Here is a 15921-nt window from a genome sequence, read left to right as displayed (position 1 = left end):
CCTCTCAGCTCCCGTTTTGTGTGTTGGGGGGATGGGGCCGTGCTGAGGATGAGAGACTCCAAATATTTACCACTTGGCTAACCAAATATCTTGATTTATCAACTAGACTTCTTCATTCGGTCTTGTATATAGTGATACTTTTCGCTCACGTATGAGTCTAGGTGGAATTTGGCCAAAATAAAGTGGAGTATATCTACGTCCACGACACACGCGTAAAAAGTCGACAAAATGTATTCCTCTGCTGGAGGTAAGTGGTGCAGCTAACATTAGCATCGGCTAATTGATGCAGCTAGCAGAAATGAACACACTAGGTGCAGCCGTTTGCGGCTCCATTTCAGAGAACTATTACTGAGACACACTCACTCTTGTTTCTTTTAGCTAGTTATTATGAAAGACAACAAATCCATTTGATTAAGAACCGCCTGTCCCAGTCTTAGGCGGGGGCATTAGTAGTAGAGACACGCTTAGCTAGCGTGCAACAACAACAAACTGCCGTTAGCCGAGTTAGCTTAGCGGTGCCTCGCTGCTCCAACTTGTCCGGTAGTTCACGTTAGTTTCTCGGTGTAAATCCGTAAAGTGGGTCGATTGATGAATGCTTCCCTAATTAACCACACAATTTGAAACACCAGACATTGTTCTGAGCGACTCGCAGTTTAGCACAAAGTAATATGAAGCGGCCGACCGCGCTAACTGAGTTAATTTCATCAGCGGTCTTAACTATGGTTGGCGACCGCTAAGTTTTCCAACTTAAATACATTAGCTGTGGTCAAGTTGCAGCGTTTCTGTTCACGGTATAATTTGACAGGATGAAATCACTCTGTCGCTGTAATGTCACCGTGTACTCTTAACACTGACCGTGTTTAGGATGAAGATACATTTTTGTGTTAGCTAAGTGTGAATGAGTTTTTGCATAGATAGAGTAACTTATCGTAACATCTCCTGATCGTGCTTCATTCCCAATAAAAACAGCAGTAACAGCCGCATATTGCTCTAAAATTTAGGGTTAGTTTTCTATGTTTGCTGAGGCATCTTTGTCATTGTAGAATTCAAATTAAAATGAATGTTTAGCAAAGGTCTGTCCCAGGAGAATGGGTGGCCTCGGCAGAATAAGATTACCAGCTTGCCGGATTCCATCTGTTTACATGTTGATAAGAGTTTGGAGAAAGTTACCCTTGATTGTGGATGATGGTGTTATGAAAGTGATAACGGAACAAGTGTTTGCGTTAAAAATGTACATGTACTATATGTTGACTTTTATTGCCATTTGCACCATTAACATATTGTAACTCTTTAAACAGCAGATTTCTGTCCTGTGTTAAGCAACTCAAATTTATGTTTTCACCTCTCTTTAAGTGAATTTTTAAGTGTCCTTAACATGTAATATTTGTCCTCTATAGCTGCTGAGATGCTTGAGGGACCTCGTTCCTCTGGGTCAATAAGCTCTGGTAAGCTTTTCTAATATGAGGGCTTTAAAGATTTTAAAGAGGACAGTGCAATTCTAGCCAGTTGACTCAATCAATTCTAGCCAGTTGACCAGTTGATCAATTCTAATCAAATCTAGACAATTTCCTCTGAATGATAGTTCACTTTTGCACATTAAGGGCCACTATGCTATATAGCTTGGTTTATGGGTGTTCCTGTTTGAACGAACAGCGCTGCAGCACAGAGATAAGGCGCTGAGGGCAATGAAGAGATAGTTCTGCCAGTCTGGCTGTAATATCTGAAGTTGGAGATATGGAGCTTCTTGGGTCAGCGTGTCTAATAACGAAAGTGCATCTCCATAAGGAAAATAAAAATGTATGACATAAAACATTTTGTGGGGTAAAATCTGTTTGGAAGGTGGGAACATCCACATATCTATCTGACAGATTGAGTTTGAGATATTAATTGCTAGATATGAAGCCATAATATATTCTCAGTGAATCAGAGGAGTCTGCCAGCTCAGAGCCAAAAGAGTCGGTGAACTAAGTGTTGGTTAGATGATGAGCTGACTCACTCAATTTCTGAAAATTGTGGATGTCTTGTGTCTCGCTCGAGATTTATTCAGATAAAAAAAAAAAAAAAAATCAGCAGATGGCATTTGCAGTTTGGCCAGTGTCTTTGTTTTCTTTATTAATTGGGAAAACAAAGATCATAATAGCTCGTCTATGGAAAACACTCATACCACTGCTAGGAGTCTGACCCAGTTGCTTGCTGAGGCATTTGGTCCACTGATATTGCCCTTCACCTAGCTAAATATGCTTTACAAAGCTAAATGGTTTCCCTTGTAGTTTTACTCACTTCTGCCAGTCAAATCTGAAAAGACAATAGGGATACATCATGAGTTAGGGTATTCTAAAATAGTGAGTTAAGTAGATCATGTATCTGAGTTTGTCTAACCATCACAGTTTTGACAGTCTTTCATATGTAGGAGGTTTACTAGTTGATGTAGCTAAGCAGGTTGTACAGAACTGGTTGAGACATGTCACATAAGACAAGTCTTGGGTAATTTGTACCCAAGCTCCTCATTAAGAAGTAGTAAACAGACACTTCCATTTCTGATTTGGTGTTGAATGTATGAATAGAATATCACTTATGCAGTTTTTGTTAATGGTTTCTAATATTTTCTCAGGTTGTGTAAACTTAAAAAAAAGTTTTAAAAAATGTAGTAGTTTTCAGTTATGACCAGTTGAAAAACACACATTTTCTTTCTTCCTTTTTAACGTAGTCCAGTTATATATGTGAACATTCCATTTATTTTTGTGGCCCAGATTATACTTATTGGGCCTTTTTAAGGGCTTGACAAATGTCTTGTGTCTGTAAATTGTGATCCTTATTATTTTTTGTCCCTTTTCTTCAACTGACTCCAATGTTTTAGACCCACCATCGTCCCCAGTGCCGGAATATGTGTTCAAGCCACCATCACGGCCAGACTTTGGCACCATGGGCAGGACAATAAAGCTCCAGGCCAATTTCTTTGAGATGGAAATCCCCAAACTGGAAGTCTATCATTATGACATTGACATAAAGCCTGAGAAATGCCCCAGGAGGGTCAATCGGTATGTACATGCGTATTCTTCATCAGGAGGCCCCAGGCATGTGGTAGATAAGTGGTTGGAATAGCTTGGGCATTGTGTTAATTTGTTTCATTTTGTTCTCAGCGAAATCGTGGAGCACATGGTCCAGCACTTTAAAACGCAGATCTTTGGTGATCGAAAGCCAGTGTATGATGGGAGGAAGAATCTCTACACTGCAATGCCTTTGCCGATAGGCAGAGACAAAGTATGTATTTTGCAAGACAAGCTTTAATTTTAAAATCTCCACTTGTTCCTGAGGAAACATATCAATGTAATTTCTACTATTGTACCCTCTTTCTGCCAATCAACCGCAAAGGTTGAGCTTGAGGTGACCATTCCTGGTGAAGGCAAAGACCGCAGCTTCAAGGTGTCCATCAAGTGGGTGTCTTGTGTTAGCTTGCAAGCTCTCCACGAGGCACTATCAGGACGGCTCCCCAGTGTTCCCTTTGAGACCATCCAGGCCTTGGATGTGGTCATGAGACATTTGCCCTCTATGAGGTGGGTTTTGGATTGTTGATCAGGGTTTGATATTTGGCTAATGAGAGAGTGATTCAGTGCTTCATCAGGTGACCTGGCTTCCACAACCTAAACCCAGTTGAACGTTCTGGACTGTAGAGTGAAGTGAAATTAGAATTAATCGGGTTTCATGACTTTTTCCTGTTATAGGTATACCCCAGTGGGGCGCTCTTTCTTCACTCCCTCAGAGGGATGCTCCAACCCCCTCGGTGGTGGTAGAGAGGTGTGGTTTGGCTTCCACCAGTCTGTCAGACCTTCACTCTGGAAAATGATGCTCAACATTGATGGTAATTTTCATGTTACTTCGGCAAAAATAGTTTGAAACCAGGCTGTTGCCGTGAGTCTTACCTTTGTCATTTTTATTTTGTAGTTTCAGCCACTGCATTCTACAAAGCACAACCTGTAATTGAGTTCATGTGTGAGGTCTTGGATTTCAAAAGCATTGAAGAACAACAGAAACCCTTAACAGACTCTCAACGAGTGAAATTTACAAAGGAAATTAAAGGTAAATAAAACTGAGAAGTTGAGATGGTAATGGCCATTGACAGATTGCATGTTTTTTTGTTGTATTCATAATAAAGGGGGCCAATTTAATTACATTCAGTTTGATTCTTTATGTAACTGATCGGTCAGTTTAAAGTCCTGCGAATAAGAACTTTAATTCCAAAGTTTTGTGTAAATTTGTTCACTGCCAAATTAAATTTTACCTTTGTCAAAGAGCCATTAAATTTTATTTATTTATTTATTTATTTTTTGTTGGGTATGTTTGAAATTTTGTTATCCATTATTGTGGTTACTCTACCCAGGTTTGAAGGTGGAGATCACCCACTGTGGGCAGATGAAGAGAAAATACAGAGTGTGTAATGTGACCAGAAGACCAGCCAGCCACCAAACGTAAAAATGCGTCTTTTTTTACCTCAAGTTAACAGCACATATGTAACACATAATGCATAACAAAACAAATGTGTCTTTTTGTTCTTTACTTAATAATATTTAGTGATACTAAAACTGTAACAAACTGGTGTGGCACCTGCAGAGGGAAAGTGTTTTAACTGGCATACTAAATGTTTTATGTTTTTTTTTTTTTGCTTAGGTTCCCTTTGCAGCAGGAGAATGGCCAAACAATTGAATGCACAGTAGCACAGTACTTTAAAGACAAGTACAAGCTCATGCTGCGATACCCCCACTTACCATGTTTACAGGTGGGGCAGGAGCAGAAGCACACCTACCTACCTTTAGAGGTAAGCAACACCTGCCACTTGAACTTACTTGGATTTTAGAAAAGGAACCCGCTTAAGTATTAATTTTCTTCTAAACCTGTCTGGTTTTGTCTATCCTCTGCAGGTGTGTAATATAGTGGCAGGACAACGCTGCATCAAAAAGCTCACAGACAATCAGACCTCCACCATGATCCGCGCCACAGCCCGATCAGCACCAGACCGTCAGGACGAGATTAGTAAACTGGTGAGTCATTCTAAGATAAATGTTTACTGAGTGCAGCACAGTTGCTAAGTTTGGGCCTAAAAACAGTCATAATCCCCACCCTTAAGGCCACTGGTTGTTAGTGGCAACCTGACTGACAACAGACAGTTGTCAGGAGGTGGAAAAAAACTAAATTCCTAGCAGAAAAAGAAATTGTTGTTTAAATGTTAATACTGTAACATGTAGCCTTTGGTGAACAGTTTGCTGACATAAGAAAAGGTTTCTGTGCTTGCTGCCAGGTTTTGAGTACTGGAGCAGAAAGTTTGTGACGTTGATCATAACTGACCAACCAGCCTTAGTTTTCAGTCATTACTGGTAATAAAAATGTGGTGTCACAACAGCTCATGGAGAAAGCAAGGTCTTATATAAAGCCTTATATAAAATAAGGCTTTGGGATATCTGTTGATGTTTTTTATATTAATACTGTTTGTGAGAAACTAGAAACATGTAGTGTTCATATAGTATGTGCAGTTGTTATGTTTTCCTTATATGTCAAAACTGTATTTTACAAAATACTTGAAAATCTTAACAAAAATCATAACCTGGTAACTTTTGCAGGTAATTGATATACTTTATATCAATGTATTTATTTGCTGCCGTTGTCTTTTTTTTTTCTTCTTTTTTTTCTTAGATGAGAAGCGCCAATTTCAACACTGACCCTTATGTTTGTGAATTTGGCGTGATGGTGAGAGATGAGATGACAGAAGTGAATGGCCGCGTCCTACAAGCACCTTCCATTCTGTATGGAGGCAGGGTATGCCGATCAGCACTTTGGATGTACTGTACTTTTCATGCATGTAGCTGCAACTCACTTCATTTAATGGTATTGACTTTTATTGAATTAAATCCGTCTTGTGTAGACTCGCACTGATGAGGCTGCTGTTAATATAATTTGCAGAACAAAGCAATAGCCACACCAATCCAGGGAGTGTGGGACATGAGAAACAAGCAGTTCCACACTGGCATTGAGATCAAAGTGTGGGCCATTGCCTGCTTTGCACCACAGAGGCAGTGCACTGAACTCCTGCTCAAGTAAGTGAGATGCGTAAAGTACATGTGCTCCAGCGTATTACAGATGTATTTCATGTCATCCTGTACATGTGCCTGTTGTGAGCATAGTGCAGGGTCTGAAACGTAAGAAAATGGATGCATTAGCTTCAGTTTGAAAAGGCGTAGCCTGCAGAGCAACATGAAGCAACATATTTGATTTATACTAAGTTCTGCTTTCTTCTTTCCAAATGTCATCAAAGCCCAGAGTCTTTTGCTTTCAGAGGAGTCTAAGAGCGCATCTTGAGTGTGAACAGCTGTGCTGCCGGCATGTGCAGTACATAAGACGGGCTTTGTCATTTGCGTTTATGTACTTGACTGTATGCTAAGTGTATTATGACGTCTGGCATGTCAGTGGCCAATTATGGTGCATTTAAGACTGACGGGCTCCATTTTATCTATCTCTTTGAGTCTTTTGTGAACTGTGAATAAAGATGTTCCTTGTCTGTCTCAGAGCATTCACAGATCAGCTGAGGAAGATCTCTAGGGATGCAGGGATGCCCATTCAGGGTCAGCCTTGCTTCTGTAAGTATGCCCAGGGAGCTGACAGCGTGGAGCCCATGTTCAGGCACCTCAAGTACACCTACCAAGGCCTCCAGCTGGTTGTGGTCATCCTACCTGGGAAGACACCTGTCTACGGTGAGTCCACCTTGTACTTTTATTATTCAGTAGAGAACATGAGGTAATTTTGTTGCCTTCTTTAATAAGAGGCAGGATACTCTTGTTTTTAAAAACACTAATAATCCATTTTCAAGTAAAATCCTGATTACAATTATTCAAACAACCAATACCCGCTCATAGCCAGTGTATTTCACCTGCAAAAGTTTCTATTACTTAAGATGGTGATGAGATAAACTTGATTTTTTTGCTATACTTTCTCTGCATGAAATCAGTGTGTGTTTCAATCCAAACATTAATAACCTTTGACTAAATGATAATGGAATGACAGCATGCAATTTAGGTCTGGTCAGTTTCAGTTGTTTAAACAGAGGCGTCATCCGAAGTGACATCAGAAATTCTAGTTGTTAAAACAAGCATTTTTTTTTTTTTAACCTTGGCAAGACCCTACTTAAAACAAAACACATCTCCCAATCAGCAAGGATTTATGTGAACAGAGACAGTGTTGTATTTGTAGCTGTAGCAGTGACATGTTTTATTTCATTCATGTGTCCTTATTGTTCTGACGTGCGTTGTAGCTGAGGTGAAACGTGTTGGGGACACGGTGCTGGGCATGGCCACACAGTGTGTGCAGGTGAAGAACGTTCAAAAGACAACACCTCAGACTCTGTCCAACCTCTGTCTGAAGATCAACGTCAAACTGGGCGGTGTCAATAACATCCTTCTCCCACAGGGCAGGTTAGTGAAAGTACTGCCACACCCCGATTGAAAGCATGAAAGAAAACAAAAAAGACTGGATTTCTTATAACAGGAATAGTTTTAATGTAATTATAAACAGTGTCTGCACTGCATTTTTGTACCAGGCCAATGGTGTTCCAGCAGCCAGTGATCTTTCTTGGTGCAGATGTGACTCATCCGCCTGCGGGAGATGGAAAAAAGCCGTCCATTGCTGCCGTAAGTAACATCACAGCAAACACTACATGGAATTCTACCCCTTAAAAAACACTTTATTGGAGTGTAATTTAGTGGGTTATTCATAGTGCGAGAATCACCATACATTTGTCAGCAGCTTTTCAGATTCTGTTCATTGTTCAGTGTTTATTTACTGTAGAAGTCTTAGCTGCTCCCATGAACCTTTGTAGGCAACATGCAAACCTTGCTCTGTGCTACCTACTCAGCACAAAGCTGCACAAAGATAGAGTTGGTGGGTAAATGTAATGTTGCCTTTGTCTGTGGGACGTTTTTACATTAGCCATAAATTTATAAGCTGGTGATATGATAGTAGATGTGTTGTAGTCCAAAGTCTTTGGACTGCAGCTTTAATTTAATAAGTGTTTTCTTAAGAAAAGGGGGGGTGTACGTACGGACAAAATGCTTGTCAGAGGTTGTATTGCATGTGCATAAATTCCCTTCAGTTGTTGTCAAGGTACATAAAGTAAATGATATCTTCTCTTTAGGTTGTTGGTAGTATGGATGCACATCCCAGCAGATACTGCGCCACGGTCCGGGTGCAGCAGCATCGTCAGGACATCATTCAGGATCTGGCAACCATGGTGAGAGAACTGCTCATCCAGTTCTACAAGTCCACCCGTTTCAAGCCAACAAGGATCATCTACTACCGTGATGGTATTTCTGAGGGCCAGTTCAACCAGGTAAAAGTCTATAGCATTCACAGTTCTGTTGTTGTATTTGTGTGTTTAATTTATTTGGTTGTATTTTCTTGTCATCTCTGCAGCTTTTCACCTATTAATATTTTAATATTGTTAACTTGTCTAGGTTCTTCAGCATGAACTGCTGGCCATCCGTGAGGCCTGCATCAAGCTAGAGAAGGACTACCAGCCTGGCATCACATTTGTTGTTGTGCAGAAGAGACACCACACAAGACTGTTCTGCATGGACAGAAACGAGAGAGTCAGTATTATATTATTAGTTTGGATTGGAATTTTGTCAGTTTGCAGCAAACCTAACTTTAAGAGAGAGAGTTAATAGATATTTGTGGGCATTTCTGCAGGTTGGGAAGAGTGGCAACATTCCTGCAGGCACAACAGTGGACACCAAAATAACACATCCATCAGAGTTTGACTTCTACCTTTGCAGTCATGCTGGCATTCAGGTAAGAGCTGTATTAAACACAGCATTTGCATGTGACATATTAAAAAAGGAATAAGAGATTTGATAGACTTTGGCTTCATTTTAAAAACAGCCATGCATTGTCACTCTTTGCAGGGTACCAGCAGGCCGTCTCATTACCATGTGCTCTGGGACGACAACCACTTCTCTTCAGATGAACTGCAGGTCCTTACCTACCAATTGTGCCACACTTATGTGCGCTGTACCCGCTCAGTTTCCATCCCAGCACCAGCCTACTATGCCCATTTGGTGGCTTTCCGTGCCCGCTATCACTTGGTAGACAAAGAACATGACAGGTGAGAACTGGAAACCATTTCTTTGGCATCGTTTTGAAGATAGATCCAAAAATAGCATACATTTAAATGTATGTTGTAAAATTTTGCCTTTTCAGTGCTGAGGGCAGTCACACATCAGGCCAGAGCAACGGGCGTGACCACCAGGCCTTGGCCAAGGCCGTTCAGATCCATCAGGACACCCTCCGCACCATGTACTTCGCCTAAGAGCGCACAACCCCAGGTTGGCATGGGTGAGACTCCAGTGATGAAACACACTGTGAGCTGTAGATAGCATCACAGTGGTTTCACATTGTGATCTTCCTACATAAACATGTCAGTTACCCCAATGTCTACACTTGTACTTTAGTCCTTGACCCACACAAACCAAGCCAGCTATTAGACTGTAAGATGCTAAAGAGTCCCTCTTTCATGGAGATTGAGCTGGTAGAGGTTGTATTTACATGTTGTGCATTTGTGTGTTTGTATTTGTTGTTCGGAAATATGTTGCAGAGTCTGAGAGAAGGACAAGTCTGTACTCTGATAGACTGCCATTTCTAAAACTATTGGACCGTAATATTTTACGTTGGTGTGATTTATATTTTAAAAGAAGCCCTTCAGTCTTCTCCTCTTGTTTTTGTTGTTTGTTAGGGTCTTGGTGCTTGAAAGAAGGAGATCTCAAAAAGAGGAGGAACCCATTCACTGTTGATATGCTTAATGATTTGCTTCTCTGACAAACATAATTTATCAGCCAATCAAAGCCAAGTGCACTGACCAGAATGGGTACTTCAATCAGGACAAAAGTAATTAGTATATTGAGCATTGTGTGTGATTTTCACATAGGGCACTATGTGATGATAAGTGCCATTTGAGACCACCTTTCTGTCATCATTTCTGTGTAAGACTATGAATTGTTTGGCCCACATCAGCTGGGTTTTCAGTATTCCTCCTTGATCCTTGATTGACACTGATGACTATTTAATACCAGATCTGATGACATCTTACTAAAGCATTTTCTGCATCAGATGTGCTATGAGCCCTCTAACCAACACTTAGTTTATTCTGGATGAGGGGGTTTTAGTGCTAGAGATTTAAAGAACAGCAATTTTTTGTCCTCCTTTGCCTCACTTGTTAGTCTGAACTGAAAAAGTTGCACCATTAACCCAACTCCCATGCCAAGAGGCAGTATACTGGGACTGGATCCCAACAAGGATACCTTTTGATGTACTCTGAGCCGCAATGACAAGAGACACATAACATACAAATGAACAGAGGGGAACTTAATGAAATCATTTCACGTTCCCTTCTGTCTTTATGGTGTGTTTTATTTCAATCATTTATGTGATAAATATGCATGTAGCTGACACATGTTTGAGACAATTAGGCATTTGTGATAATTGTTTGTTTCTTTCTGTATATGTTAACCCTACTTTTTATTTTTACTGTATATAGCAGCAGGATAGTGTTTTCTGCAATGTCTTTGTCAGCACAGGATATTTGTGTGGCGTCTCAATATCCAGGCATTCGGTACAGTGGAGTGACAGCTGCAACATGTTAGAATTGACCTGATCGAAACCCCTTCAAAAAAAGAAAAATCTTGAATTATAGCATTTGTTCCAGGAATTAGGAGCAGTTGTCGCACAAAAGCTTGGGTTTTATGCAAATGAATTTTTTGTGAGTCTTTATACTATATAGTAATGTTGGTAATATGGTATATTTTGAATAAGCTTTCAGTGGTGGCTGCTGAAAATATTACAAAGATTTTTTTTTTAAGTCACTTGCCCACAGTCTAAATTAACAGTGTATTTGTATACAGATTTTAAATGCAAATATTGTCTTGCCTTCTAAGACTGTTAGTCTTACTAATATTTCTAGACATGCCCTAACATCAAAACTAAAGTTTTATTACTAACTTAAAGTGGTGAATATTCATATTCTTGATTGGAAGCAAGTAGTTTATATTTTCTAACTATGCATAATTTTTAACAAAGAGATTTAACAGTGGGGTATCTCACAGAAATTTGGTTCATGTATAGAGATAGATAATCAGGACTTTTTTTTTTAATTGTTCTTTTAGCATGTTGCATTTAGTAGCGTTTCTTAGTGCTTATCTTCATGCCTTTCTAGTGGGATGAAGTATTTATGTGCTCATTTGTAACGATGTAGATTTTATAGCCTGAAAATTGGGTGTATCCTTTGTAACACAGTCTTTCTTAGCCAAACAAGATTGCAGACTTTTACATGACTAATAATCAAAAGACACAAGCACAAAAGGACATCTGGATTCTAGGTGCTAGAAGTCTTCACTGTAAACCACCATAAATCCTCACTGGTCTGGTCCACAAGGCTTTTTACTTGTATACTAAAAGATACTTCATCATTTTAAGGATCTTTCCTCTCCATTTGACGACCTCTCTGTGTTAGCCTTTAAACTCATTACCTGTAAAGCAACTAGAAATCCGACTGACTGTGTTTGTGGGGCATTCTGAAAATCATGTACTTGATTTTTACTGTTATGATGTCAATATTGTTCTTATCGGTGCTGGTCTCACAACTTTGTAAATTTGGATGCACTTTTGATAGCAGAACGTTGGTAATACTTCTATAAATGTGTGATCCTCAATCGAAGCAGGAGGCTCGGCCATATTGTGTCACACTGGTGTAATTGTATGGAAATGGCCGTGTGTTCTACCTCTTGTTACCTGTTTAAGTGTTATGGTAACATCACACTGTTGGCCATTTCTGTATAATTACCCCGGCTCTCTCTCTCTAATTGGCATTTTTTGAGTCTTGCATTAACAATAGAGGTTTTAAACGCTTGGTGACAATTTTTTCCGTTTATGTAGTTGTGAGATTTTTCATAGGTTTACTCAAACTGATGGAAGAATGTTTTTTTTTTTAAGCATTGAGCTTTATGACCAAATTCTTGAAATCCATTTGTGCTTTCCCTTCTTTCTTTTCCTTTAATTCTGTTAATTCTATGCATCAACAAAATCGCAAATTTTTTTTTTTTTTTGGTTTTTTGTTTGGACAGCTTCATATTTTGCAAAACCTGAGCAGTTCAGTAACAAATACAAAAGACCCACCAGGTGTGGTCATTGCATCTCCTTTATTTGGAAAAAATTAAAGGTACCTTTGCAGAACTGTTGGACTGACTGTTAAGGTGGCTAAGCTAAAAATAAGTAGAAAGTAGGAAGTATAAGTGGAAAACAGCTCTATTTTTTTTTTTATTTTTATTTTTTAAAGGATCAGCCTGAAAAATATGTGTTGAAATTCATGCAAGTAGATGTTTTGAACTTCGCATAAGAAAAAATGAATCATGCATGGCACGTGAAACCTGACATGGCCATTTGTAATGCTGCCGCAAGCATCCACATTATTTACCTATTCAAATGTTCAGCCAGACTGTGGCACAAAAAGGGGTGCCAAGGTATTTCAGATTTTGGCAGGAGGTTCTACAGAAGATGCCGGTCATATTGTGTTGAAAGTTGAACTGGACAACAGAGGTTGCCCACAATATCACAGGTGTCATAAAAAGTAACCCACTAACAGTCAAAACATAAGTTTGCCATTTTAGAAGATGAGTTTGTACATGTTGTTACTGTTTCTTCTGTCTTACATTACCTTTACCAGCACCTTAAAATACCAGACTAGAATGGCATTGCTTTTCTAAGAGATAAATCTCAAACATTTGACAATGTTAATTTTGCACTAAATAAGAATGGACTTTGCAGCTGTTGCAGCATTAGAGTATTCATCAGGTGGCAGAAAGGCATGTTATTTTATTTTTTTATTTTTTTTTTTTTATTTTGGCATTGTTGGCTTTTCAAAATGAAAGATGCACGGCCACCATGCTTGAGGGCTTCACCCGGCCAGCCAGCATTCATTGTGTTGTTGTTTAGAAGTATCCTGATGCCTTTCAATGTTGATGAAAGATACTTGGAGTTGCGTGGGTGGTTTGCCTTTGTACAGTGGCGGGGGTGAAAGATGCTTTATGCAAAAGAAAAAAACTGACAAGTGTTAAAGAGTCGATTAGCTATGGACAGCAAGGCTTTTTGTTGTCACTGCTTTTTGGAGACATGATGCCAAAGTGCTGTGTGAAGAGAAGTTGTGCTTTTGAAGGTTTTTATGGTCACAGTCCCTGTGCAAGACTGCATTGTGCATAGAAAAGGCCTCGGTGTGACACCACCACAGACTATACATATCAAGATTCAGAAGAAGCGACTGCTTTTTACAGAAATCTGCTTGATCTTGATGAGCTAAATCAAGAATGTGTATGAAACAAATGAATACACCAGCCTGGATGAACATGGCACTGTTAGTTTACATAGTGCCAGCGGTGCTTAGTAATGCATTTAAAATACCTGCAGCAAAAACCCTGATAACGTTAGAGAATTTTTTTTTTTTTTTTTTTTCCACAATAATGTAAAATAAACACATGCACCTCAGTTTGGCTGGTTTTCCGTTATCTTTAGGAGTGGCCATAACATGGACAAAAGCAGGTTCTTGCTTTGAGTCATATCATAAGCTAATTTAATCATTTAATTTTATTTTCCTGAAAGCAGGTTTTATGCTTTTGTAGGTATATTTTAAATTTAGGATTACAAGAGGCTGAGATGATATCAGTAATAATCAGGTTTTTGAATGGTTTTGGAATAAAATAAATAAAAAGCCCAACTTCAGATGGAGCAACAACCTGTATGCCAGTTTATTCCAAACCATTACCCTCTGTATAGTAACGTGTCTCCTTTTTGCCTCTCACACATCTCTTGTAGAGAAACTTGCTGACATAAACCTCTTGTAGAGTAGAATTTATCTTCCTAGCTCCAAATACTCACAATGAATGTACTTAATGTGTGCTTTGTAATATTTTGTAGAGTATCCATCCAATACATTTATGCTTGTGTGTTCTTCTTGTGTACAGCTTTTTTTATTTTTGGTATTTTTTCTTTTATTTATGAGCTTTAACAGTTGCAGAAAGTATTATGTTATCTTCAGCTAATGTTCCATTGATTTTTAAATATCACCCGCAACAGAGCTGATGTCATTGTAACTCATTAACACACCATTAACTAGTCTATAGTTGGCCCTGCTTGTCCATTACCATGTCTTTGTTGTTATTTAATATTGTAGCACAGAAGTTTGCTGCATATTAACTCCCAAAAGCATAACCATCTACTAAACATCAAATTGTGCAGCTCTTGGAGGAATAGGGTGCTATTACTTTCTGTATTTATAGCTTATTTCATATTGAGTTTTATGTATTAACTTTTTGTGTCATTTAAAGTCTATGGGAGGGTCTAATTTACCTGAACCATTTTCAGATTTCAAAAGCCTACAGCTCTGGCATATATGCAAACTCTTAAATACTCCTAATTACTGTTGTACTCTGGGTTTGTTTGTTTGTTTGTTTTAACCCAGAAAAGGTTTGTGATCTGCTCTTCATTCTATAATTTTTGCCCTAGAAGCACATAATTTATCTTGATTGTTGTCACATGTCCCTTCAGTCTCAGTATGAGAATATATAATCCACAGGAGTTGTGGATTTTGTGACAGGAACATTAATTCCTAGGAATGTTGTGTCGTCTTCTCCATTCACTGCAACGTTAATCTAAACTGGTCAGATCTTGTCTTCCTATCACTTTAACCTGCTCGTGCGGTGTCGTTTTATCCCAGAGGTAATAACAGCTGTGAACATGTAGACTGCAGGGTCAGTTAAGACAAGATTTACACTTATCAGTTTAACTGTTTCATTTAGTGTGATAATCACCGGATTAAGTCATTTGTATATTTTGGAGTCACCAGAAGCATCAAAATGTGAGAAGAGCCTCATTTCAGCATTGACAGACATTTTCTGTCTGAGTGCAACTGTTGCTGCAGTCAGTTTATCTGTGGGTGGAAGAGGCCAGCAGGGGGCCTTCTAAGTCTAACATCTTGCAGCATCATATTCCCCTCAAGGGTGGGGTTTTTTTTTTGTTCCCCCCCCCCCCCCCCCAAGAATTTATTTTGACTATTGATATTTAGGGCACAGCAACCCTAAATACAAGACTTTTTGGCTAATACCTACGAATGACGAGGCACAGGTACAAAGGTCATGAACCAGCAGCGGTAGCTCCAAGCACTCACACATTTCCTTCAGGAAACGCAGATTAGTCTAGTTCCCACTGTAGTTTTACAGTTTCACACTGGTGCAAATAGTCTTATTTTTCTCTTCTGGCATTATGCTTGCATGAGATGCTGCAACATTAGACCTGTGTGTGTGTGTGTGTGTGTGTGTGTATAAATATATATGACGGCTGCTTTGGTGTAATATATATATATATTTTTTTCTGCTTAAGCCCTCAGCCTCATGTTTTTGTGTTCTGATCTTGCAGTCGTCTTTTAAATCATAAACTTCACCCCCAATTTAACACCTAAATGCAGTGTCACTGGAAAGCAAAGAAGCTAAGTTGTTTTTTTGTTGTGTTGCTTGTGCTTCTTACTTTTAGGGACTGTATGACTGCACAGCAGTTTTTTCTCCAGATTTATAGATGATTGTTGGTGATGTACATGGCACTCTGTTGGCTTCAGTGAGCATGCTTTTCCTGTTCCTTCACCTAGAGTTACCTTTCTGATGCATCGATTTGCCCTTGATGTGTTGTGCATTTTATGGACACCCGACATGCAGCCTCTGGTTCTAGACTTACAGAAAATACAGAGGGCTCAGGCGTGTGCGCATTCAAATTGGTGCTTGTCCACACACAGCCTCATTAGCATCTTATTGCAATGTGCTGATATGCATGTATACTGTAGGTATATGT

The 15921-nt window shown here is 39.3% G+C and overlaps 1 protein-coding gene across 2 annotated transcripts; it reads left to right on the top strand.

Moving 5' to 3' along the window:
• Positions 1-4: 4 nt before the first annotated feature.
• On the top strand, positions 5-11034 carry ago2 (argonaute RISC catalytic component 2). Of its 2 annotated transcripts, none has more exons than XM_026299925.2 (21): positions 5-247; positions 1398-1445; positions 2858-3038; positions 3141-3261; positions 3373-3554; positions 3723-3859; positions 3943-4077; positions 4379-4466; positions 4666-4813; positions 4917-5036; positions 5686-5808; positions 5953-6086; positions 6556-6740; positions 7298-7457; positions 7583-7673; positions 8177-8371; positions 8496-8630; positions 8731-8832; positions 8946-9145; positions 9241-9365; positions 9773-11034. In XM_026299925.2, the coding sequence occupies exons 1-20, from the start codon at positions 229-231 to the stop codon at positions 9347-9349; spliced, it is 2613 nt and encodes an 870-aa protein (XP_026155710.1). In that variant the 5' UTR covers positions 5-228; the 3' UTR covers positions 9350-9365; positions 9773-11034. The 2 variants fall into 2 exon arrangements, with proteins under 2 accessions (XP_026155710.1, XP_026155709.1); XM_026299924.2 differs by having other exon boundaries at positions 2843-3038.
• The last annotated feature ends 4887 nt before the right edge of the window (positions 11035-15921 follow it).

This window comes from Mastacembelus armatus, chromosome 11 (assembly GCF_900324485.2).
Source record: "Mastacembelus armatus chromosome 11, fMasArm1.2, whole genome shotgun sequence".
Lineage (NCBI taxonomy): Eukaryota > Metazoa > Chordata > Actinopteri > Synbranchiformes > Mastacembelidae > Mastacembelus > Mastacembelus armatus.
The sequence above is the reverse complement of the archived record's forward strand: the minus strand, read 5'-3'. Positions and strand labels throughout refer to the sequence as shown.

Coding starts and splice junctions, on each gene's coding strand:
- ago2 (XM_026299924.2), top strand. Junction 4,814..4,916: donor ACACCTACCTACCTTTAGAG/GTAAGCAACACC, acceptor TATCCTCTGCAG/GTGTGTAATATAGTGGCAGG. Junction 7,674..8,176: donor AAAAGCCGTCCATTGCTGCC/GTAAGTAACATC, acceptor TCTTCTCTTTAG/GTTGTTGGTAGTATGGATGC.